Source organism: Malaya genurostris, chromosome 3 (assembly GCF_030247185.1).
Source record: "Malaya genurostris strain Urasoe2022 chromosome 3, Malgen_1.1, whole genome shotgun sequence".
NCBI lineage: Eukaryota > Metazoa > Arthropoda > Insecta > Diptera > Culicidae > Malaya > Malaya genurostris.
In genome coordinates, this window is record NC_080572.1 from 41,418,919 (window position 1) to 41,446,560 (window position 27,642).

General features: G+C 36.9%; 2 protein-coding genes across 4 annotated transcripts in view; one reads left to right on the forward strand and one right to left on the reverse strand.

Moving 5' to 3' along the window:
* LOC131438794 (roundabout homolog 2-like) overlaps positions 1-27,642 on the forward strand; it is a 513,725-nt gene that overhangs the window by 368,105 nt on the left and 117,978 nt on the right. The window lies entirely within an intron of this gene.
* Positions 10,390-13,718, reverse strand: LOC131438795 (uncharacterized). The gene is made up of 4 exons (XM_058609075.1): positions 13,269-13,718; positions 12,991-13,195; positions 12,825-12,922; positions 10,390-12,768 (listed from the first exon to the last, which is right to left on the reverse strand). The coding sequence occupies exons 2-4, from the start codon at positions 13,106-13,108 to the stop codon at positions 12,409-12,411; spliced, it is 576 nt and encodes a 191-aa protein (XP_058465058.1). The 5' UTR covers positions 13,109-13,195; positions 13,269-13,718; the 3' UTR covers positions 10,390-12,408.

A 27,642-nucleotide genomic window follows, 5' to 3' on the forward strand; every position in this document is an offset into this window, starting at 1 on the left:
TACTAAACCGGAATACGTTGAAATACATGAAAAAAAAATCCGTTACCGTTGTCATGATAAAGCGATCATGCAACCAATCATTTTATCTTCGCATGAAATCAAACTTTTTTTCCAAACGGAGATTGGAAAACAAGGACTACTCGAGTTTTATAAATGGTGCTGATAAATGTTTACTGAATATAAATTTTTCGCCTTTTTACCTTTTTTTATATATATAAAAAATAGGTATAGAATTCGCTCAAACTTTCGAAAAATTTTCCGAGGCCCGGAGGGCCGAATGTCATATACCAATCGATTCAGCTCGACGAACTGAGCAAATGTCTGTGTGTGTGTGTGTATGTGTGTGTGTCTGTATGTGTGTTGTCAATTAAGAGGTCGAGATCTCAGAGATGGCTGGACCGATTTTGATCAAACTAGTCGCAAATGAAAGGTCTCCCCGTCACCCAGAACGTTATTGAATGGTTTTGAGATAGGATGTTTACTTTTTGAGTTATACGAAGTTTTATGTCAAAATTTTCAGTATTTTGACAGTATCTGTCACAATTGACCTTGAAAACAGAATATGTTTTCAGACTTAGATTCCGTACGGTAATAGCTATCCAACAAGCCATAGATTGTTAAAATCCGTCCATTTTTAACGGAGATATCGAACTTTTTGTGTAAGCGACTTTTCCCCCATATTCCAGCAGTAGAAGTTCTGAGCGCTGTATGGCAAAGAAAGGCTTGGGAGCAACGTAAAACACGATTTTTTATACTGTTACATACAATAGTTTCTAAGTACCAAAAAGACTGTGAACAGCATTATTTTTCATGACATTTTGCCTCGGACCAATTTTAGCACGGTTCGTTTTTGGCAACATAATCGTTCGAATATGACATATTGGAAAGATGGCAGTACTTCCGAATTCTGAACAATTTCATAATTATATTGATTTAAACTGCTTACAGCAATAAATGCTGGAAGAACAAAACACCCATATACCATTTGAATCAGTTCGTCGAGATCAGCAAATGCGTATGTGACAAATAATTTCACTCAATTTTTTACCTTATTTTCGAAGATGACTCAACCGTTTTCTACAAACTCAGATTCATATGAAAATTCGTATGCTCCTAAACAAGGTTCCTGAATTATGTTTGGATCCGACTTCTGGTTCCGGAACTACAGGATGATATGTGAAACGATATTAAAATTGTGTAACTTATTTTCCTCGTAGATGGCTGAACCGATCTAAGATTCAAATGATATCTAAGAATCATCTAAGATTTGCTGATTTGAATAGTCGACAACCAAATAAACTTATTTCAGTTTTAGTGGTATTCAGTTTTCGATTCGGACGGCACCCAACAATTTAACTCGTACTACGATTTCTCAAAGATGTCTATACCGATTTTTAAACATATTGAAACAAATGTAAACTAATCAGGTGAATTTGTCTGACTTCGGCTACACCGATTTTCGAATTCCGGCTCCAGTATCGAATCGTTTCTCAAAGCTCAATCGTTTTCTCAAATAAAGCCAAATCGAATTTCAGAAAAAAAAATTCAAATTAAAATAAACTTATAGTCCCACACAAAATTAATTAATTTTATTCAATGCTGACTTCCGATTCTGGAATTACAGGAGGATGAATTTTTAAAATTCAAACCGATATAGAAGATGATAATCCCGAAAAGCTTGAAAGTTGGACTCAAAACTATTGCAATTTATTCGTCATATGGCCATACGAATCGGTTTGGTTTATGCTGGTTCCTGAATACCGGCTCTGGAAGTACCTTAAATTACCGTAAATTCTAAAGTGGAACTCACTTCGACATATCATGAAAAGTTTAATCGATTGTAACCTTTTTAGATAGAGTAATGAGTGATTAAAATGTCAAATTGCAGCTTAAAACGACGGTCATTAAAATAATGTCATGAAAACCGAAGAATATTCATGAAAAAAACACATGCGGATTGATAAAAAAAGGTATCGTCTCACTGATAGGTGGATTAAGCACGTTTTTTTATTTAAAAGATATTTTATTCAGGCCTATTTGCGTACAAGCTTCACATGGCCGATTCAGCTGAGTTTTTAGATATTTTTTTTTTTGTATTGGATCTCGTTGTCACCCTTTTTCTAGAGGGAGAGGAGCTACCATTTTCCTCCTGCGAGGATTGAGGGGCAGTTTGTTCGCGATTCGTCTCGTCATTCATTGCCGCATCGGTGGTATTGTTGTTGATTTCGTTGCTAGTTGCTGTAGATGCGTCTTGTTGTACATTGTTTGCAGTTGCTGGTTGGTTGGATGGTAAGTTGTTAACTGCAGCTGGTGTACTTTGTTCTATAGGGGATACGTTGGATGGTTTCGTTGAAGGGGATGCTTCACTGTTGTTGGTGATTGTCATAGGTGTACTGGGGTTGCTTGGAGTTGGTGTGAAGGAAGCACCGTTGTCCTTTGGTGTGGTTGCCTCCTTGTCCAGTTTATCACATGGCTTACCGTAGTGAACAGCTTTTTGGCAATATTGACATGTGGTCATCTGATTGTCATAGGTAACAAGTGATTTGCACGGGATTCTTGTATCCTGACCGAATGTCACATAAGAAGGTATAGGCCTCTTCAAGTGTATGCGTGATAAACGTACGCCAGTTAGAATACCGAGGAAAAAATTCCTCCACTTTTCTTTTTCGATAGAGAGAATCTCTCCGTATTGGAACATAGTTTTGCGAATATATGAATCGGTGACGGTTGAGGGAAGATCATGCACACGCACTTCTATAGCACTATCTTCCATATATACTGGAATGTTGTACTTAATGTTCTCGTGCTCCACATAGTGCACATTGTTATTGTCTTTTGTGAATTGAATTGCATCCAACTCTTTATAAAACTGGATGTAAAAAACATTATTCGTCTTATTGCATTGAAGTAAATGCACACGTTTAATTTCAACATGCATTTGCTCCTTAAGCAAACCTTTAAGTTCTCGTATCGAAGGTCGAATTTTGCACTGTCTGAAGTCAACAACAATTGTATTCTTTCGTGTCGGCGGTAGCTTTTGTTCGTTTAGTCAACTCATTTCGAGGTCGTTCTATTGTTCACTACACAATACTGTACTTGGTTTCTTCTGTCCCGAACGTAAGCGGTTTTGTTTTATCGACTGACTTGAATGAGATGAGAAAACGAACTGCATTTTTCGCCTTTATTGATTTACAAACTGATGGAGAATTGAGTATTTTATTAAGAGAGTATTTTAGGTGTCGTTTTTAAAAAATGCGATATATTAGTGCTTCATATTAATGGAATTCTAATTGACCTGTAGAAGGAATCTTTTATTTGCTATCCCCTATTTCACTATTTATATTAATGTCAAAAAATCTAGCAAAAAAAATGTTGGAAAAGAACTTGAGTATTCTACCATAGCAGCTCATTTCATATTTCAAGACATAACGCCTGATTGTATACTGAAAAGTAGGTGGGTCAGGGTCATTTAATCGAAAGTCCTTTCATCGAAAACCGTTTCGCGGAAAGGATCCCTTCGTCGAATAAAAAATTCAATTCAATTGTTTTAATATTGTAATTGGAATTGACCTAAAATAAATTCAAATGAAAGAAGATGCTGTTTACGCCCGTTTTGTTGAACTACAATCGTACTTCTCAAATATCTCATATTTGAAATAATTGATAAATTCATATAATGTTTTTTTTTATCCAAATAGACTACTCTCTTGAATATTTTTTCATGATGATCCATAAGAAAACTCGTTGACTTTATTAGCTACTAAAAATCAAAGTATTTGAATTCCATAGCCAGAATCCTCATTTGGAATTCAGTTCCAGGAAAAAGGATTCCAGACTCAGAGTGTAATTGCAGAATCCAGATTCAGTATTCAGTTCTAGATCTAGAATTCAGTTTCGAAATTCAAATTCAGAGATCAACATTGTGTAATATCGGAGCAATATTAGTCAATCGGTTCTTTTGTGAATCAGTAAACTTATTTCAAAGATCTAACTGCAATAACCGATTGGCGAATCCACATGCGAGTTCTGCATTTCTGAAACATAATTGTTAATTCATTCATTTGGGGATTTTGGACAACATGAGGAACCGGTTTGTGCTGAGTGCACATGACTATGTTATATTGTTTTTACGTTTCATCAGAAACAGTGCATTAGCAGTTTATTTTCAACTGATAATGCCACCTCGCTGATCAACTGGCGTGCTGAACCACAACAAAACGTTAGAACAATGTAAATTTACTTCTCTGTAGTATGGTGTGCAGGATAATATACAAAGTGATACTGTTGATTTATTCGATTTTCCTCTACAGATGAAAGTATTGTTGATCCCAAAAAGTTGTAACAAGAATATAGATATAAAGATGCATCAATGTAATGATTTCTTTTAGTTTAGTCAAACGACTTTTAAGCGCAAAACATCCTCATCTGTGTAGTCACAATAATAAATGGTTGATAAAAAATGAATGATAATCAAAAGAGCTGTAGAAATGCAAGACATGACTGTCATTTTCTACACAATTCTGCGATTATTGTTTTGACAACTGCGGGCAGTGTTGGTGATTGCCGAAAATTTGACAGAAGCTGCTATATTGCTATCTATATTGTATACAACAATTTCAATCCGGTAGAAGATGTTATAAGAACTCGAGTCTCTCAATGCATGAACCGCGAGAGAATTTGTCTACATTTCTTTACTCCACTTCATACTCTGAGTATTTCACGGCCCTTAAAAAAATTTACAGTCTGGTAATGATCGTTGCTGTGTGGAATTTCCCAAGAGAGAAACTTGATGATTCTCATACTAGGTTGCAATATTTCAAAACCCCTTTGTGGAGTATTCACAGACATTTTCATAGACATAACTTATACAAAGGTTATATGCTCATAGTTAGAATAAGTGGCAATAGTAGAATGATTCTATCGCAAATTTCAACTGTATGTATAGACTCGGATCGCGAAACGAGAATAAGCGACCGTTTGTTGCTTCAGAGAGGATCCCCACAGCAGCATGCTAACCGTTGATTCTCAGAAATGTCATCGAGAGAAATTCGCTCTCGCACTGGTGTCGATTCTATGTTAAATGAGGTTTTTGTTGTTGCGATTATATCCGTCTCTCTTTGATGGCACTTATTCAATCGTGTGAAGAGTTTCCGGTGAGCGTAAAAGCCATCCTTGACTGTGGGAGTTCTTCCCGGTTCCGGCTGATAGAATTCCTCTCAAGCGGGAAAGAACAAAAGCACCCAACAAAACGCGCTACAATGAAATAAGCCGAATTAAACCTAAAATTGAGTGAATACAACTCAACAGTTGAGTAAATATAACTTACATTGAACCATGAGGAAACTACTCAGAGCCGCTAAATTATTGAACACAACCCGAAAATTGTGTGTAAAGGTACTTAACAATAAATAGTTGTCAGGATCGAAGTACACACTTAAAAAATGTTACATCTTTATAGATGCACATAAAAGGAGCGTCGCGATTTACTTACATTCACAATACAAAGCATTTAAAGATAAGTCATATCATTAACTTCACAGTTTTTTTAACTGACACTCACATCGATACAGACGCAAAATTTATGTTTACATGTTAGTAGATGTAATATGGTGTCATCACCAAAGTAATTACGGCATACTTGAATTTACGTCAAGCGTAAATTTCATTTTTTCTAAGAGTGTAGGCTTATCATAACTGCACACTTCATCCCCGCTGTAGTTGTAGTCCTTCGATATAGTTGTAGCCAGATAAATACTTCTTCAGTATCACAAACCGACAGATATCGTTCAGTCGAAGAAACTCACAACCCACCAACACCATACCCATTAACGGAGTCAATAAAACATGATTTCTAATTCGATATCGTCATTCGATGACATCAAAGCGTAGCATTAATTTGGCGGCATGATAACAAAAGTCTCCATCTTATGTTCATCCAGCAAGGGAATCACATAATTTCGGTGCTGATTCTCGCCTAAGAGCTGATAATTGAAGGAATCCCATTTACGATAGCTTGGAAGTGTAGTGCCCCAGTTGATCGCCCGGACGTCCGAAATGGAACGCATAAATGTTGATTGCATTAGGATTCTAGTGATAAAAAAAGCTTTTGTAAACGAATTGCGTTGGTTTTACCAAGCCTCGTATAAACGGAATCCATGTATTTAGGAAATAGCAGCCACCCTTTTGTTGGTATTGTGCGAACCGACTGACTAGTTTGGTGACGCATAAATAATCGGATTACAGTCCAATCGAAGTGCTAATCATCGAGAGCACAAAAATTTTGTAAATCCATTCCACACATATTATTGAGTTGATTTTCAATTTAGATTATTCAACCCGACGATTAAACGCAATTATGTTATTATTTAATTTCAAGTTGCTGTCAGGCGAACCGATCGTTATTGAATCATTTGAATAACTCTCTGTTTGTCATCCTCACCACCCACATTAATTCGTCCGTCACAGAAGGGTTAGGGAAAATTTCCAATTTGCGTTACAAAATGCAACACTGAATTGACCATAAATTGCAAATGGCTTTCAATCGCCAATCGTTTTTGCATTAATCATCAATGATGATTGGTGCTCTGTTCGCCAGGATTCTGGAATGGGAACCATCCTGTTTCAAACTTGAATCGACGAGTGGAGTTCGGCTGTGTTTGGCTGCAACTTGAGGACTCTGATTGTTCCCCGTTTTTTCGGAAGCGTTACGTTTCAGGCAGCTCTCGTGGCTGTATGGCAACTGGCTCCGGGCTGGCAGGGAACTGAGTGGCATATCCATACGGTTTGCAAAATTTAATTAATTCCGGTCCTCAATATTGATAATGATGCTGATGTGTTTTGGTTGTTTAATTTCCGAGTGATGCTTCAGTCGCAATCCTGTCGTCCTTCCTCTAACCGGGAATCAGGTTGATGTGGGTGTTTTGAAAAGGAAATGTTTATGTTGGTTTAAATTTTGCCGAACAGAGAAGTGTTTTCCTGCGATAAAACTGGTTGTATAATGTGGGTGCAAAGTAGAAATGAACCATTCTATTGAAAAAGCTTACGGGGCAGGTAGGGTCTAAAAGTTTAAAAAAATCATTTATTATTTTCTTTTTATTTTCTGAAAGTAAAACATTTCAAGAATATTCAAGTGAGAGCTCGGCACACAGGCCCACGATTTCTGCTTCGATTGACTTAAAAACTTGACAAGACATTCTTGAAATGTTTCATTATAACAATTTATTAAATAAAAAATATGATTTTTTGAAAATGTTAGTCCCTACGGGCTCCCTTGAGTAATAAATTGTTTCCATTGATTTTATTGACAAAAAACTTTAAACGCGTTTTTCTCGAAAGGAGGTTTTGAAAGTCCGTGTCCATCGTCATTCAAAAACTACTGCACCGATTTTTTTTCAAACTTTGCACAAACTTTCTACGTATAAAAACTCAGACCCCAACGTTTTCCTTTTCGTTGTTTGTTACTTTGGGGAGGTTTTACAGCTACAAAATGGCGGATTTTTTTTGTGAAAAATCGTAGTTTTCACTTTAACCTACCACCAAAAATTGAAAAAAAAATTAAAAAAAATCAAACAGAAACGTTGGGGTCTAGAGAAACATCTATTCTATCTATGCTGCTTTGATTTGTTCACTTCTGATTAGTCTGCGCTGAGATATAGTGGACACCGCAAATCATGATTTTTAAGAAGCGTTCTCGAAAATACCTCTTCACCGACTTATTTCTCAATACTATTCCACGAAAAAATTACAAAATGTTGTTCGAATGATGCATTCTATCATACAAAACATTTGAATTTATTTTGCTGAACGAAAGTTCTGAAAAAATTCGCAAAAATGATGATTTTTCTATCATTTAGATTCTACACCCCCCCCCCCCTCCCAAAGAATATTAAATATTAAGAATACTGATTAGAATTTAGTTTTAGTATTGTTTTTATGCTGTTTATTGTTTTTATAATTTATACTGAAACTGCAAAATTCTTACGTAATCATTTGTTTCTACAACCTATCATGTAAAGAGTACAGTTGTAGGTTTCTTCGGTACTGAAAAGGCGTCCTCTTTGTTTCATCTGAACACGCTAAAAAAAACACGGAATTAACGGTAGTCTTCTCGTAAAAAGATCCTCTCGACTAGTAATTCCTAGAGGGGAAGATGCCATCGATATTTTTTCGCAACTTGTTTTACTACCAATCGATTCGTTCAATTAATCGAATTGACTAGCCTATATACAGTGTTAAGAGAATAGAGTTAATTGAGTTCGTCAATGGTGTAAGAGTTTTAATGAACATTATTTGAAAAAACGAAAAACAGACAAAAAACGGGTCGAAGAAAAAAATCAAATTAATTGCACAAATACTGACGGAGGTTCCTCCCCATAAATGCGATTTATTGCAGATGCTTGAGATGATCACTGTTCAAAGAGAACTGATTGATTGAAATGAAAACAGTAAAAAATATTAAAGCAAAATGTATTGTGGCACACTTGAACTACTCGGTTTCTTAAAAAAAAGTTCTCTAAAAAAAACATGGCAAAAAAATTAGTTAAAAAGTTTTTGAAATATCACGTTCTCCACAACAGCATTTTTCAAAAAAATACTCTATTTCGAGATAATCGCATTTGAAAATTAAATCACCTAATGGGAACTGATATAGCGTGATGGATTAGTCGATGCCTTTCACGCCGCCCACCTGGGTTCGATTCCCAAGCCCGCACATAGGGTTAGAAAGCTTTTCTGCTCTGAAGAGGCGAATAACCTTAAGTTTAAAACCTCTATAATTGAAAAAAAAACAAAAAAAGTTACATCATGTTCATGTGCGCGCTGTCAATAGACGTAATTTGGAATTTAGTTCTCCGATCCGGATGAAATTTCACTCAGCTATTTTGAGAAGTACGCTCCTTCAGGCTAAAATAGTGACACTTTACATTGAAACAGTCGTTCCATTAACTAAACGTGCATCAAAAAAATTAATTTGTTAGTATAATATGGGGTTGTAAGACCTTGAATTTGAACCTAAGATTGTGAAGATTGGATGAGCGGTTTCTTAGAAAATCGAGTGCACGTTTTTAGTTCATTTTGCATATTTTACCCCGTAACTCTTGAACCGGAAGTCGAATCCAGATGAAATTTAATAGCACGCTATGGGACAACAAGGCCTTAACTAAAATTAAAGTTTTAGTTGAAGAAATTCGGTTGAGAGATCTCTGAACCTTTATGTACAAACCAAAAAACTCCTAAATGTTCACATTCTGCGGCGACTAAGAAGTGTATCGATAAGTAGTTAGCAACATTCAAACAGTTATTACTCTGAAATGGCTTAAATTTTTGCAGCAGTGACATGCGCAATCGATTGGTTTCGGTACGGTTCATCGTTTCAATGATGAGTCGAATTGATCCGGAAACGCGGAAGAAAATTCGAGAATATCGAGAAGTTCGATAAGACCCTTTCCATGAAGGATTTGCCCCGATCCGGTAGGAAAACGGGTCCCAGCTAGCCCGGCCGGGACTTAAAAGTGGTTGAGTACATCAGGAAAAACCCATCGACGTCGACGCGGGATTTGGCCAAGCAGAAGGTGCCGAAAAAGTCCCTGGTACAGCAAGTTCAGGCCAAAACAAGCGCGAAAACTGTATAACCAGATTCTACCGAATAAAGACGGATGCATCCTGATCGACGACGAAACCTACGCCAAAGAAGACTCTCGAGCGCTGCCCGGATCGCAATATTATACGAAATCGGTGTACCACGACCTGGTCGACGCTGACACCACGGTGGCGATGGAAAAGATTGGGCAGAAGGTGTTGGTCTGGCAAGCAATTTGTACCTGTGGGTTGGGGTCGTCGATTTTCTTCACGAAGGGCACAATTAACGTCAAGGTGTACGAGGAAGAATGTTTGAAGAAGAAAATGCTGCCACTGTACAGAAAGTATAAGGCTCCTCCTCTATTCTGGTTGGATTTGACTTCAGCCCACTACGCCAATTCCGTTCTACAGTGGTTGTCAAAAAATAATGTACAATTCGTGGAAAAGGACATCAATCTACCGAACTGCCCGGATCTTCGGCCAATTGAAAGGTATTGGGCAATTGTCAAGCGGCACTTTCGGAAGGAAGGTACAGTATCCCAAAACATGCAGGAGTTAAAAAAAACTGGACAGCTGCCACCAGGAAAGTCACAAAAGTAACTGTGCAGAATTTGATGACAAATGGCAAATCCAAAGTGCGAGCGTTTCACAGAAACTAGGATTTTCTTCAATATAATATGCGAAATGCATAAAAATGTAATTTTTCTACAATATATCGAAAACTGATGTCAAAATATGTTTTTTTTTCGCTTTTTTATTCAATAATCAATGTTGCTAACAACTTTTCGATACACTCCTTAGTCATCAGTCGTCATTCGTTTTTCGTTCTAGCCATCAGAAAGAAAACTGCACCAATATCCTAAAAGTCGTTACATAAATAGTGTAAACATTGCGTCTACTTGTTTTTTTAGGTTTGTTCTATTGAGGCATATTCCTGTATTTTCGAAAAATTTCCTCATTGCAGATAATAAATTGATAGTTTCGGGATTATTTTATGTTAAGAGTTTAAAGGAAGGATTGCCAATAGAACCGTAAAAAGCGTCTTAAGTGCAAATAAAGATTCTCTTTGTTTATGTTTATAAACAAAGAGAAACTGTCATTTGCACTTAACACATGGATCAATAAGTCCCGAGACTAACAATGGAAACAACATTTTTTTTGCAAAATTTTTTTTTATTCATCAACATAATCACCTTTTAGGGTGATACAACGGTTCCAACGTATTTCCAATTTTTCAATACCATGTTTATAAAAAAAATTATCTTTCGCTTCAAAATAAGCTTCAGTTTCAGCGATGACCTCCTCATTTGAGCCAAATCTTATTCCCTGGAGCATTTTTTTAAGATCAGCAATGAGCCAGTAGTCACTGGGGGCTAAATCTGGCGAGTATGGGGGGTGGGGAAGCAGATCAAAGCCCAATTCGATCAATTTCGCCATTGTTTTCATCGACTTGTGGCAGGGTGCATGGTCATTGTCGAAAGCAATCGCGGCACCCACTTGGAAAAAACCTTTTTCATGCTCAATTTTTCATGAAGGATAGTAAATACACTTCCATATGATATCTGTGTCATCTCAGCAATTTCACGGAGCCTCACTTTACGATCTTTGATTATAATTTTTGTCACTTCACTCACATTTTCCGGTGTAACGGCTTCTACAGGTCTACCCGAGCGTTCCGCGTCATTTGTGTCGGTACGACCACGTTTAAACTCGGCGAACCACCGACAAATCGTTGCTTTTGATGAACAAGAGTCCGGATAACATTTTTCAATCCATTGTTTCGCTTGCACGGTGATTATACCCATTAAAAAAACAATGTTTTATCAAAACACGAAACTCGGTTTTTTTTCCATTTTTTAAACAAACTACAAAACGACTTTACTCCAACCTCGATAACTCAGCTGTTTCTGGTCGGATCGACTTAAAATTTTGATCCGTTTCAAGCAAAGGTTAGTACTCTAGAAAGACGTGGTTACTGGTTTACTACGAGCGCCATCTTTGCTTTAGTCTCGGGACTTATTGATCCATGTGTTAGGACGTTTTGTAATGTATGACTACAAATGGCTCCAGAACCCGAAGGAGAAGGTTTCAGGCAGTTCCACTGTTCACAAAAAATTGTGTATTCCTTCTGTTTCGTTCGTAAATAAAAGCATCTCACCACGAATTGGAAATTGTTTGCCGTTTAATCACACAAAATTAAGTGTTATTTAAAATCAGTGGAAATTCAAAAACCTAGAAGACTTTATTTCATAACTTTATTGTAACACTTTTTCTCAGTAACCCATTTTCAGAAAAAAATAATAACATTTTACTTCTACACTAAGGGTATTCCTACGAAACTCCCTTTTCCAGGGCGTAAAATGTGATCCCCACTGAGAATGAGTCATCGATCAGTGGTCACGGGGCTGACTTGAGCTTGGAAAGTTACTTTCATAAATTGTTGTCCACTTTGTCCACCGATCGGCATTTACTGATGAATCACTTCGTTTTCCTATTAGTTCACTTCGGCTGTGCTCAGAAATGCACTTCCGTCCTAAAACTTTGCTATTTCAGTCGGTGGTAACACTTACGATCTAATTACACTATACGATTGAGTATCCTAGATACGAGTTCCTACGAAATTGTTACTCTTATCGTTTCGTTGTTTCCCTAATCCGTAATTTCACTAGAGAAGGAGTATTCTTATCCTAATGGTAACTCGTATTTCGTCTAAAATCACAAGTTTTCGGTTGCTACTCGATTCGAGAAGTCAAACTAAGGCGACCCTCTCTTTGGTCGTCTGCACCTAAGGAAGCACGGTTTGGCACTGCGGGCTCTGGTTCCTTCCGCCAATCACACAAATATCACCCGGTGGTAGTGTTTTTCGTGAGGTTCCGCCACCCTGATGTTGAGCGTTTCGCAGGAACACTGTCGCGATATGTCCGGCTTGATCTTCTGAGGAGTCCGGTAACACCGCAAACAGCAGCAGAAGTACTCCAAGCATCCTTTCTGATTCGGCTTGCGATTGTTGTTTCCCGCGTCAGTTCGACAACACGCACAAATCCCCAGCATCAACAGCAGCAGTAAACTGACTGCAGCATAAAATGTGTACGCAACCTGCCACAAATGGCTCATCAGGAAAGTTCCGTTGGTTTCCTCGTACAGGACTACGATGTACGAGATGATAAACGGTATCATTAGGGCTTTGCATTCCTATAGTAAAAAAGAGCGAATTTATTTAGCTTCATATTTTGTTTAGTAACACTTACCCAAAAGATTCCCATTAATAAGATTATACTGGCTACCAGGAAACCGATGTAGATGACCGATTCAGGTCGAGAATTCGTTGCTAGTAGTTTGTTCATCCCTTAAATTGAAACACAATTTGTTAGTGATTGATACAAAATGTGAACCGAAGTAAACTGTAATACTCACAAGGAAGCTGCTGTAGCACACTTCCCTCGACGTTTGTTTCTAGTATCCGTGTGACAGCATAGTTTATGCAACTAATCGCCACAGCGTATCCGTTAAATTTGATGAATCCTTTGAACATGGTTTTTCGGTAACACACACCTAACACCTGTGCACATAAAACTACCCGTTTAGGTAAACACAACCTACCTAGTGGAGTGATGATTGACTAGTGATGACAAATCGTAACCAATTCGCATATATAAGACTATAGTTTGCGTAATTTTTAATTCCAAACGAACCTCGCTGCTGCAGCAGCTGATCTTGCTGCTGCTATTGGATTTACCCGACGACTGATCGAGGCGAGCCCAAACCCATCGGAAGATATGATTCACCACCCCCGAGTATCGATACTAATGCTGGTGTTGTTGCTGCTGTCGCCGATGCTGATGATGCTGGGTTCTGTGTGTCGGAACTATCCACACCGCTGAGGCTAAAAACCGCCTTGGTCCTCAGTAGACTGTTATGAAGTGCGAGGTGTGAATGAATGCTACACGGTCGACAGAGACTGTTCCAAACGGCGAGTGACCACAGAAATTCTCGTCCAACCGCAACACAGGCCGACAAGGACCGGAGCAGAGCCGAGCCGAAGTGGGTAATCATCCTCGGAAGGGAAATTTAATAATCACCGCACGGGGCCGGCTGCAGTTCCGACGACCAGTCGAAACAAAGGCCAAGATGACAAACAGGCAAAACTTGTCGGTTATTAACATTGTTGACGAGCCTCAATCAAATGGTCGAATTCCACAGAACGCGTAAATACTTCCATGCAGTGGAATCGTTGTCGTCTAGGCATTTCCAGCTGTTTGTGCGAAGGGGAACGGTGAATGGAGGTATGATAAGTCGAGTCCAGCGATTGCTCTAGTTCACCGCTACTAATCAAATAGCAATTACAAACCCGTGATATTAGCACCCCACGTCCCGAGGCAGGATGTGTAGCGAGTCTAGCGATTTAATTTTTATTAGTTTATGGATTGAAGAACTTCTATAAACTGGAACTGGAAATATCACATTAGAAAAGAGAATGCAGAAATTTAAATTCCACTATTCGAATACAATCACCTTTATAATGAAGAACTGATGTCTTCTAGAGTGAATTTCTATAATTTGATACTGAACAATGTTAGGGCTGTTGTATCAATAGTCATCTCATTAGTAGATTCGCTATATGATTTTGCCGATTACTCGATTACCAACGAGTTGTGTTAAAGTCGGAAATTTGTTTAATTGTTCGAATTTTTTTTTCAATACTACTGTTATGGCGACGCGAAAGCTCGAAGTGAATGCTCCTATTTTCATCTTACCCTTGAAGTCAATCTATCGAACAGAGACACCAGATCTTACTCTAACTAACGGTTTTCGTATATGAGATGACTACTGGAGCTGAGATGAATGACGGAACCGTTACCCCATAAATTAGGTTCATATCCAAATTGAAAAAAAATATACCTGTCAATAGTCTCATAAATCCAGACTCGCACCCAGGATTTCGTTTCGAGAGGGACCCTCAGATAAAAAATAATGTTACTAAAGATTACTTACGTACATAATTTTCGATACGCTTTTTACATGTTCGATACTGCATTACATTTCTTAACGTTTACTACTGTCATGCCATGTCAGTCGCACATGTCTAAGACCTTCTGAATGTCCATTTGATTTGATTTATATCGTTAACTTATTCCCGGTTTCAACCTAATTATGGTAGTTCACCGGGTTTGTATCAGATTGGGGTAAGGATTTGGGGGTGGTTGAAGAGGTATAGGGATTTTTTTTTGGAAGAGAGGGGATGTTTTTGCATCGAGTATTATTTACATGTTATCGATACACTTCATAGACAAGAGAGGGGGAAGAGAGAGCACAAAAACAACAAGTCTTGTGGATTTTTTTCCATTTCTAGTGCACAAAAATCCACAAGACTTGTGATAGATTTTGAGATGTGGTCGGAGACAGCTCCCTTACTTCGATTCTTGGAGAATTGATAACATCTTCTAAATTTGTAGGTCATCCAAACTTTGGCTATGCTGCTTTCGGTATCAGGTTCCGGAAGTAGCGGTCTTAAATTACAAAACAAAACTCACATCGATTTCTCAGAGATGACTTGAGGTTTGGGTACAATGTTTCGAGGAGGCCACATCAGATGACCAAGGAGGAAGGGCAATTATTTGAAACCCTAACCCGTTGATTTCAACCACAGTAACAACGCTTACGTGCTTCATGAAAGGCCCTTTCATAGCGATTTCGGTCTTTAATCGTCTCATTAATGCACGCTAATACTTGCATTGACGTAATCCTCCGAAAGTATACTATGTCAAACCCAGAAATCCAGAATCACGATCTTTCCGATCCATAGGTCCACCCTTCCAAGCACTCGTTACACAGAAAGAAATAATGAAATTTACACGAGATGTAGATCAATAGTAACATGGAATAGACACGGGTTGAATCGAAATTTTGATTGAAAACCTTCATGGATGAAAAACTAAATTGAATTGCATTGAATTTTCAATGAATATAACTGTATCTTTCAATTAACGCTTATTTTGCGATTAAATTGTATTGAAACGTACAGAATTGTAAAGTAATTTTATGTTTAATTACGTGCTCCAAATATGTGCATGAAAATAGATGTAAATTCACAAAATATTTTTATCTGTGTACGCTTCGTAGTACGACTTTAGTCCATTGTCCGGTAATCATTTTGTTCCCTGGCGTATAATGATGAATCCAGCCAAACATGTACTCGAAGTGCACTTGCGTTCGTCTTTTCAGTCCTAAATAAGTATATGCGGGATCCAGCGACCGGATAACTTAATCATCTGCAGAATCTTGCCCAACAAGTAAGCTCACGCAATTTCTCTTTCCGGTCATCCAGTGCAATTTACACATTAAGATTTGATTCCATTGCTCGGTAATTTTTTTGACGAAAATTTTCGGTAATCAATAGAAATAATCGACATTACATGAATTTTATTTTACGAAAATTGTAAAATTATGCAAATTTTTACCGAACGATCAGTTTTACGCAAGTTTTCATTACAGAGTTCTGTAAATAGATATACAATTAATACGATAAATCTGAATAGTCGCTGAGTACGGTAAAAAAACCATATTGTCTGTATAGGAAAATTATCTTCCAATAACCAATGCAATCTTCAATTGAATCGATTCGCTCTCTGTATTAGTTAGTAAGTTAGTATATAAGTTCCTTTTCCCCAATACAATACAAGTAGGTTTAGAATTTTCCCTACACAAAAATCTCAGAACTGCGGAAGCAAATAATGTCCTCATGGTAATAACCAAATCATATATATATATATATATATATATATATATATATATATATATATATATATATATATATATATATATATATATATATATATATATATATATATATATATATATATATATATATATATATATATATATATATATATATATATATATATTTATATGAACACCCAATTTAAATCTTAGTAATTTAATTTTAACTCATATTCCAATTAATAGTTATTTAAAAAAAAATCTTCCAATAACCGAATTTCTCTAAATACTGATTGTCGTGAAAACTAACTGTCAAATTTTCAGTAAGTGTCTTTTTATAAACCAAACGAAAAAAATCTTGAAGGGTCCGTCGAATGGATTGAGGTACAAGTGCACAAGTTTTTGAAACTTTGAAATAATCAAAGCTTTTAGTTTATTTATAGGCAGACAATAACTTCGTATGCTGTCAAAACATATTTTTAGAAGGTAATTCCTGGTGGGCTCGTTGGATTGTGTAGTGTTCCGGAGGGCGCTCATAATTCAAGTCAACCTGATCATTTTATTTCTTAACAATTTTTTTTTGTGGATAAGCACGACTGGTTCGAGTTTTCTTCATTCGTTTTTGTGGAAAATATCCAAAACAGAGAAACCTAATAGTTAGTTGAAAATTTGAGTTGGTGTTTGAAATCCGAAAATCCAGAATTTCAACTAAAAGAAAACAAGCACAAAACATTATCGAATCATTCGTTAGATCCACTTGGTTAACAGTTTACGGTAGTGGTTTGATAATTCCGCAATTACAATCGCCAAGTCTCGCCAAGCATCAGTTTGCACTCGTATCTCATCCGACGCAGTCGAATGTCAAGACGATAATACCCATTAATGAACAAAAGGTCGATGATGAAAACCATACTAATAAATGCACCTGAACACGAAGGATGTATTCAAGATACAATTTACCAAAACTTGTGGTTTTTTCCTGATATCCGGGATGGCGTGCATGTAAAACTTATTCGATTACGCAAGGCTAATCCTCGTATTCCAAGATGTTCTAGTAAATCGCTTTTAACCTACATAAATCAGTAATTTTTCTGTCAATTCTACAACAAACGAAAACAACACTTTAAATCAAGATCAAGGACAATAACCTTGCACTGGTAGCTACTACTCCTAAACCAGAGAGCTATTGGGTTGTTACATTGCTAATCCAAAAAGTCCTATTGGGTTGTTCGAACTGTTGACGTTCAAAATCACTACAAACATTTGTTTTGAATATTAAGGCGGAAGTTTTCTTGTGTTCCATATAAACACCTGGCCTTGCCAATTTTTAAAAATGATATTTTAGAATTGGATTGTTTGTTTGTTGGGATTGAAATAATTGTCGAAGCCATCACGAATTTTTTTTAATGCGAAGGAACAGCAGAATTTCGTTGAAAAAATCTCTCGTGCGAAGCGATCGGCGCACAAAACAAATCCATACATGGTCCAGTCGCTGACGCGCATAACATGCTTCTCTACGGCAGTATCAAACCGCAGATAGTGCACATTGATTCGATACAGATTTTAGTGTTGTGTGAGCATTTTTCTTAAATGAGAACGCACAGAACGCATCTTATGAAGACCATTAGCTTATGTATACGAAACTGATGGCTTGAAAAACAGGAAAAATTAGACAATGTTTTTTACTGATTGAAGTTGCGATCACAAATTTTCTATAATATGCAGTTTTATCTACTCGAATTGATGCGTAGAAATATTGCCAAACAACAGGTTCGCTGATATCGAAAATCAGTTTGAAGTTGGTTGATGCTCAAAACCTGACCACCAGGGTTCATTTTCCGTATTTTAAATTCACACCCTTACATTAGAGTTCCTGAAACCAGAGTGACGATATCTCATCCGTAATGTTGGCAACAATTCAAAACATTCAATTCGAAATGTTGGCAGTTTCGTTAGCTTTACGTTTTATTTGATCGGTCATTTGAAACGAAGCTGTCATTCCAAACGAACAGCTGTCGTCATTCTGGTTTTAGGCACTCTACCTCGCATAGAAAACAAAGACGTAGTCCTACGTCAAAACTGCTTCATAAACTCTATTATATTTATTTTTGCATGTTGAAAGATGTAATACTCCCGTAATTCCGGAACCGGAGGTCGGAAAAATTCGACAGCCTCCTTAACCTTAAAACTTTTCATTTGAAGGTGAGTTTGTTGAAATTGTTTCTGAATTCTCTGAGCTTCGTTTTGAAGCTTTTGGCCAAAATTACCTGTTCTTCCGGAACCAGGAAGTGGGAACTTAGGTATCTGAAATCAACTAGTAACAATATAATAATAATGGGTTTAGTTCAAATGACTTTTTTTTTTTTTTTTAAATAACTATTTATTGGAATATGAGTTAAAATTAAATTATTAAGATTTAAATTGGGTGTTCAGCCACAAGTGGTGACTTTTCAGCCCTGTTATATATATATGATTTGGTTATTACCATGAAGACATCATTTGCTTCCGCAATTCTGAGATTTTTGTGTAGGGAAAATTCTAAACCTACTTGTATTGTGTAATGGGGAAAAGGAACTTATATACTAACTTACTAACTAATACAGAGAGCGAATCGATTCAATTGAAGATTGCATCGATTTTTGTCGGAATTTGCTTATAATATTATGTGACATTACATCTAATGGTTCTATATTTGTGAGTCTGTGTAACTCATTTGTACTAAACCAGGGAGGACGCTTCAAAATCATTTTCAGAATTTTATTCTGAATCCTTTGAAGCGTTTTCTTCCTGGTGGAACAACAGCTTGACCAAATTGGTACCGCATAAAGCATGGCTGGTCTGAAAATTTGTTTATAAATTAACAATTTGTTTTTTAGACAGAGCTTAGAATTTCTGTTTATAAGAGGATATAAACATTTAATATATTTATTACACTTTGCCTGGATTCCTTCAATGTGATCCTTGAAAGTGAGTTTTTTGTCATACGTTAAACCTAAGTATTTAGCTTGATCAGACCATGTCAATTCCAAGCCATTCAATTTGAGAATGTGATTATTGTTTGGTTTAAGAAAAGAAGCTCTTGGCTTGTGAGGAAAGATAATTAATTGCGTTTTTGCTGCATTTGGTTTAATTTTCCATTTTGACAGATAATCACTGAAAATATTTAAACTTCTTTGTAGGCGACTGCAGATCACTCTTAGATTTCTACCTGTGGCTAACAGACTTGTGTCGTCACAGAATAGCGATTTCTGACAACCAACGGGTAGATTTGGAAGATCAGAAGTGAAAATATTATACAAGATTGGAGCTACACTCGAACCCTGCGGAACACCGGCTCGTACGGGTAGCAATTCAGATTTACAATTCTGATAGCTAACCTGAAGAGTACGATCAGTTAAATAATTTTGAATCATTTTGATCAAATAAATAGGAAACTGGAAATCAGACATTTTTGCTATTAAACCTTTGTGCCAAACACTGTCGAATGCTTTTTCTATGTCTAGAAGAGCAACTCCAGTGGATAACCCAGAAGATTTATTTGATTTTATCATGTTCGTTACTCTGACAAGTTGATGAGTAGTTGAATGTTCATGACGAAATCCAAACTGCTCTGGTAAAAAAATTGAATTCTCATTTATATGAGTCATCATTCTTAACAAGATAATTTTTTCAAAAAGTTTACTGATAGAAGAAAGTAAGCTAATTGGGCGATAACTTGATGTTTCTGCTGGGTTTTTATCAGGTTTTAGGATAGGAATTACTTTAGCGTTTTTCCATCTTTTTGGGAAGTAAGCTAATGAAAAACACTTGTTGAAAATTTTAACCAGGAGTCTCAAGGCAACATCGGGAAGATTTTTAATAAGAATATTAAAAATTCCATCATTACCAGGAGCCTTCATGTTTTTGAGTTTCCTAATAATTGATTTAATTTCATCAAAATTCGTCTCAATAATGTCATCGTGTGATAACACTTGGGTTGAAATATGATCATACTTCAGTGAGACTTCATTTTCAATAGGACTCACAACGTTTAAATTAAAATTGTGGACACTCTCGAACTGCTGAGCTAGCTTTTGAGCTTTTTCACCATTTGTAAGAAGTATTTGATTTCCTTCCTTGAGAGCAGGAATTGGTTTCTGAGGTTTCTTAAGAACCTTAGAAAGTTTCCAGAAAGGTTTAGAATATGGTTTAATTTGTTCAACTTCTTTAGCGAAATTTTCATTTCGCAAAAGAGTAAATCTATGTTTAATTTCTTTTTGTAAATCCTTAACTATGTTTTTCATAGCAGGATCACGAGAACGTTGATATTGTCGTCGACGAACATTCTTCAACCGAATGAGCAGTTGAAGATTGTCATCGATGATAGGAGAATTTAATTTAGTTTGAGCTTTGGGAACTGAAAGATTTCTAGCTTCGATAATATAATGATTCAAATTATCAATTGCTGTGTCGATGTCCGCAGAATTTTCTAAAATAGTTTCATGATCCACATGATTTTCAATGTGAGATCTGTAATCCAACCAATTAGCTCTATGATAGTTGAAAATAGAACTAATTGGATTAATTATAGCTTCGTTGGAAAGTCTGAATGTTACAGGAAGATGATCTGAGTCAAAATCAGCATGAGTAATCGGTTCACTACAAATGTGACTTTGATCTGTTAGAACCAGATCAATTGTAGACGGGTTTTTCACGGAAGAGAAACAAGTAGGATTACTGGGATGAAGAACTGTAAAGTAACCAGCTGAGAGTTGATTATGAAGTATTTTACCATTACTGTTATTTTGCCTACAATTCCACTGGACATGCTTAGCATTTAAGTCCCCTATTACGAAAAATTTCGATATCTTGTAAGTTTTTGCAAATCGCCTTTAAAGAAATTTAATTGTTCGCCGGTGCATTGGAATGGCAAATATGCTCCAGCGATGAAATAAATTCCATGAATGGTTTCAACTTCGATTCCCAAGCTTTCAATAACTTTAGTATTGAAAGAAAGTAAAATTCGATGTTTAATTTGCCGTTGGACAAAAATGGCAACTCCACCACCAATTCCAGTAAACCTGTCAAATCGATGAACCACATAATGTGGATTACTTTTCAATTTTACATTTGGTTTAAGAAAAGTTTCTGTCACAATGGCAATATGAATTTTGTGAACTTTGAGAAAATTATAAAATTCATCTTCACTCGATCTCAAAGATCGAGCATTCCAATTTAAAATATTCAAATAATTATTTAACATCACTGTTAAATTTTAAATTCATTATAATATTATTTGCAAATTTCCATCCGATTTGAAATGCTTCAAAAAGTGATGAAGTCGAATTCATTTGGATGATCATTTGAAAAAGTTGATCTTGTAGGTAGATCATTTTATTTTCAGTTATATCGCCTAAATCGACTTCATTTAAAGAAGCGAATGGCATTGAAGGAATATTTGTAGGTAGACTGCCATTAGAAGAAGATGATTTGGCCGGTCTACCTATTAATAAATTGTTTTCGTTAGAAGAAGAACTGCAAGGCGGTCCTGTGTTTTGATTATTTACATTAGAAGAAATAGGAGATAGATTTCTACCTAATATACCAGCATAACTGACATTAGAAGAAGATGATGACGAGGTCGATCTACCTGTCAATAAATTGTTTTCGTTAGAAGACGAATTGGCAGGTGCCTTAGAAGAATTTTCAGGTATGTTCTGTAAATTTAAGGTCGTTGATTTGACTTGTTGTCTAAGCGAACGAGCGTTTAAAATTTTTTCCCTGACAGGACATTTCAAATAATTGGATTTATGATTTCCATTGCAATTTGAACATGAAAATTTATCAGTGGTTTCATTCATTGGACAAACGTCTTTCGAATGCGATTTACCACAATTCAAACACCGTATATCCATATGACAATTTTTGGTTCCATGGCCGAAGCCTTGGCAACGACGACATTGCGTTAAGTTTGCAATACGATTATGCCGTTTATAATGTTCCCAATGAATTTTAATGTGGGAAATGAAACGTACTTTTTCTAAAGTTTTCAAATTGTTTACATCACTTCGATTGAAGTGTATTAGGTAAAGTTCATGGGAAATTCCAGAGCGTGGTTTAGAAGTACCATTCGCTCTTTTTTTCATAAGTATTACTTGGGAAGGGGCAAAACCAAGCAATTCTTTTATTTCATTTTTAATTTCATCAATACTTTGATCATTTGATAATCCTTTCAAGACAGCCTTGAAGGGTCTGTCTGATTTTATATCATATGAATAAAATTTATGAAGTTTTTCGGACAAATATCGAATAAGACGTTCGTAATCTTCCAATCCATCCACCAAGACTCGACATTCTCCTCTTCGTCCGATTTGAAATGAGACTTTTACTTCCGGGAGAAAAGTAGAAAGCTCAGTACGGAATGCTTTGAAGTCGGAAATCATCACCGTCACTGGTGGCATAGATTGATGTTTCTTCCCAGAACGACAAGCGTCCATTTTGGGAATTTTTGAAGAATTTTCTTCTATGTCGCTACAATCGGATTCAGGAAGAATCTCGTAAATATTGTTAGACGGCATAGGATCAACGGAAGGAAAATCCGTCCGTTGTCTTTTATTTTTACATTCAGATTCTATAAGATCGTGAATGTTATTAGAAAAATGTTGAATAACGGATTGTGATTTATTCCGTATTGAATTATTTTTAGCCTTAGGCTTGTTGCCTTTCCGGTTGGACGCAGGCATTTTTGAAATTAATGAAATTTTAAATTAAATTAACTAGGCTAAATTAGTCTTCGATTAGACTCCTAGCTAGCCTTAAAAAAGGCTGATTAATTTCTTAGTCACTCTAATATCACTCTTTGTATCACTTAGTCACTTAGTTAGTGATTCAGGTAGCCTTGAAAAAGACTGAAGCCTTGAATCAATGAAACTCTAGGTAGCCAGAAAAAAATTCCAGGAGCCAAGAGCTATACGCGTGCGGTGCGAACGACTGTTTAACACCGACTGCGTTCAAATGACTTAATTGTTCTTATATCGCCATGTATAAAAACAGGCTCTCGGAATAAATGTTTTCACTAATCATCCTGTAATTCCAGAACCAGATGTTGTATCCAAATTCATCAACGTGTAATGGGATTGTTAGACTGAAAAAAAGACGGGTGGGTAATGTCAGAGACATAACTGGATGTCGGCTGGGGACGGGTATAGCGTGATGGGATAGTCGATGCCTTTCACGCAGCCCGCCTGGGTTCGATTCCCAACCCCGCACATAGGGTCAGAAAGATTTTCTGGTCCGAAGAGGCGAATGACCTAAGATGTTAAAGCCTCTATAATTGAAACAAAAAAAAAACTGGATTGCGTGAATACGAAAACAACTGACATGTACTTTAACACTTCCGAATATCAATTAGTTGATCAATTGCATGAATTATTCAAGCGTTCCCCTTTTTTACATTTTTCGCAAAAATAAAGAAGGCTTCACTTGATCTCGATCATTGTGAACTTCACACAGCGAAAAGTGCACAAATCTAATCAAACTGTTCTAGATTTGCACTAAATTGAGGATATTTACCTTCGATTTGCGAGCAAGAAATCCTAATAGTTCTTTAGAGAACTTTTAGAGCCATTAGAACGGCTGATTCTGTGTGATGTCCACCGTTGTCCTCTTTTTGTTGTTTTTTCACCAATGCAAACAACTGTCAGCTGTGACGCAATCGCTATTGTCGGAAGCGAAACTAACTTTGCAAACGACATACAATACTTCTGCTCGCAGTGGCGATAGAATCGCAACTGATTAAATTTTTGTTAAGAGGTTTCTTTTTACGTGATTTCGTTTGTAGCTTTTTTACTAATGGGCGGTTTTAACGTCTATAAAAATAGCCACATACAGAATTTTAATGTCGATTATTTCATTTTGGATTTGCATTTCATTGAAAGAAACTATCAAGATGCTGTACGGGATTCGTTCCTGCCTTTCAGAAGGACCAAATTGTGGAACTCACTACAATATTAAGCACTGTTCGGAACATTTTTCTCGAACGATTTGTTGTACAACAGCAGATATTTTGTTCTCTTCCTTAGAACGCGTTCTGATTGGCTGGTGTTGACATGGGTTAAATGAGACAGTTTTTTCAATAGTGTACTATTGAAATACTTCAATGCTGTTGCTATACACATTTATACCAAACATTTCAGAAAAGTTTAATTTGGAATTATTTGAGATTATTTCACACAACTGAAAATTTTATCATAAAATGTGATCATATTTCCGATGGCAGGTAGCAAAAATTATGTTGATTCGTTAGATACAACAAGAGATATTCACGATCAAAAACTTATCACTCTCTCAGAGGGTAAATTTTGGAAAGGCGCCCCATAGTAAGCAAAGCAAAGTCTTGGCATTACATTCCTTTTGTGGAATTTGGTCTTTCTGTTTCAACAGACTTCGCTGCCGATTCTTAGTGTACAGAATCATTGCATGACTAGTACTATGGATCCTACTAACACTAAGAATCCTTCCAGGTCGGGGCTCGAACATACGACAACTGGCTTGTAAGACCAGCGTAATATGCATTGAACTGCCAACCTGGGTCATAGTAAAGTAAGTCGTATTCACGACAAAAGGTTTGTTGAAACCTGATGTAGTCACCTTTTTCTCGGTTTTCATCTTCAGTTTCCTTTGGAGCTTCTTGACGCTTAGGATCGTCGGCCGTCCGGAATCAGGCTTTCTTTCGATGCTCTGATTGTTATCTAATAGTGCCAAAACGGGCGTATCCGGCGACCACAAAGTGCCACACGATGTCAGTTTTCGATGTGGCGGGGTGCCGTTCTTTGAACGCAGACACTTCTGATCGGAATTGATTCTCTGTTTTTGCCATCACGGTTCAAAACTCGTTTTTCACAGAGATTACATTTCCTTTCTTTATAATTATGGCAAAAATTACACCTTTGGTAACGTTAACGTGTACGCAAAAGAGCCTTTTTCAAAAAGCTGGTATTACATTCCTGTAGTGGAATTTGACTTTCGCAGCCGATTCAGAGTGTACAGAACCATTGCATGGCTGGCGCTACGATCCTACTGACACTACGAATCCTTCCAGGTCGGGGCTCGTACATACGACAACTGGTTTGTAAGACCAGTGCCCTATGCATTAAACCGCCAACCCGGGACAATAACTACTTTTTCAACTACTTTCGAATTTATTTAGTATGTATATGAGAATAATTTCCATAGTTCAAACATTATTAAGAAATCTTTGAATGCTGTTAGCTTATCTTATTTAAATATCTGATGAAGATGACACAAAAGTTCAACCGAGCAGACATTATTTACAAGGTAAACTAGTAAATTGAATGCACGATTATTATTTTGAGTGATTTTTACTCTGCGGTAGTGTGAGCATAGCAGTATCAGCTGGTTTCAAATTTCTACGTTTGTCAATACTTTGATGTGTATAAAAAATGTTTTTCGATTTCGAAATGTCATTTTGCGAAGCTCTCTTTCTGTGTTTGCCCTCGAGAAAAACAGCAGCTGAAAGCCATCTAGTTTTATGAAAGGCACATGATAAGTAAAAACTTACTCCTACAATCTAGAATGGGCTCTCACTCGCCATACAACTGAGAATTAGCACCTTCGGATTTCTATTTGTTTCGACAATTCTATAACCTTGTTGTACAACGGTTCACTTCATACGAAGAATTGAAATAAGGGATCGATTGGTGGTTTGACTCCAAACCACCAGGTTTTTGAATATATGATCAAGGAAATTTCTCGAACGGTGGATAAAAGCCGTAGAAAGTGGCGGAAGGTACTTTGAACGAAATTGAGTTTACCAATTTTACAATAAAATTATGATTTCGCGGAAAAAGAACTCACTTCAAGAACCAGTATATTAGTAAATGCGGCAAAAGTCAAGCTTGACTAGGGTAACAGAGGTATTTTGGCCCACTTTAGGATTGATTTTATTTTGGCCCACTTAGTAAAAATATCCATCAAATGTTGTTATATCTTCGAAAACTCCTTCCGCAATAGGTAATTTAATGTGATTAGCTTCAAATTGATGAAACATGGGTTACTTAACATCGATAAAATCCGATGAAATTGATAAAGTTTGTTAGGTGGGCCAAAATATATGAAGTGGCCAAAATACCTCTGTTACCCTACATGGAGTGACGTTCAAACGTATCGAAACACTCGAACCAACATTGATGACGGGGGTCGAATCAAATACGTTTCTAACACTGAAACTATCATTTCAATGATGAACTCAGTTGTGTTACGTATCGTGTAATAAGTCATCAGTGCCCTTCGAACCTGCGATAGATTCGAGATAAAGCAATATTTAAAAGCACCAAATTAGAACCAAACCGATTTGATCACGTATGTGTTATCCATCAGCACTCGGACACTATCGCTATCAATCCATCATCACGGTAGCCGTATATGATTAATAAAATAAAAACAAACTCATTTTCAAAACAATTTACAAGTACAAGTACAAATTACCATGCACTGCATACCGCAATGCATCGAAACGAGTGCGGTAATAACACCTGATGAATGCGTCACGGTGACAACCGCAGTCGTAGTCTCACCTTGTGGCGTACAGCCACCGTGACAAAACAAAAATGCATCTCATACATGACTACCTTAGTTGGTAGAAAAAGGTGAAGTTGTAGGGGCGGAAGGAGACGAAAGAGCAGCCAGGTAAATCGTTAGTCCGATGACGCTAGATCCGTTCCCGGTTGAGTCATCGCGACGCATTAACGCGCGCTCGATAAAAGATGTCCTACGGATTTTCAGAAAAATTGATAAAATTGTTATCACCGCTACCGGTGACGATAGCGACGAAAAAAGTAACTTGCAGTTTGACCGGCTACCTGCGTGTTTTCCGCGTCAGCAAACTACAGTACCGTGATTCAATGGAGCTACCCCGCAACAATTTATCTAGGAGACATTCCTAGAGATAACATGAATATGCGATCCCTTGGGGGAGCCGCGATGAGTGCGCGAATTCCAAACGGTTGTTATTTGTTCAAACCTGTTATGTTAATTGTCGTGCTAAATGATCGAACACGCAGTTCACGCCAAATGTTTCCTTCGAAGCTGAATATCAATTAGCGTCGTTAGTCGTACGCCGCTTGATTTGATCGATATGCAATATCCGAAGCAAAACAATTGCCCGGTTCGAACTGCACTGGAACCCGATAATTTTTTGGCTTGGTTTTGGATGAATTCAATCAAACAAGTTGTGAACGATAATAACCTAGATTTGCGCTCTGCCGGCTATGCTAATCAACGGAGAAGGTAATCGGAGCGAGTAATATGTAACAAAATGATTATCACCGTTGATTGATTAAATTAGGTAAA

Coding starts and splice junctions, on each gene's coding strand:
- LOC131438795 (XM_058609075.1), bottom strand. CDS start 13,108: ATGTTCAAAGGATTCATCAAATTTAACGGATACGCTGTGGCGATTAGT. Junction 12,923..12,990: donor TGTGCTACAGCAGCTTCCTT/GTGAGTATTACA, acceptor TTTCAATTTAAG/GGATGAACAAACTACTAGCA. Junction 12,769..12,824: donor TATTAATGGGAATCTTTTGG/GTAAGTGTTACT, acceptor TTTTTACTATAG/GAATGCAAAGCCCTAATGAT.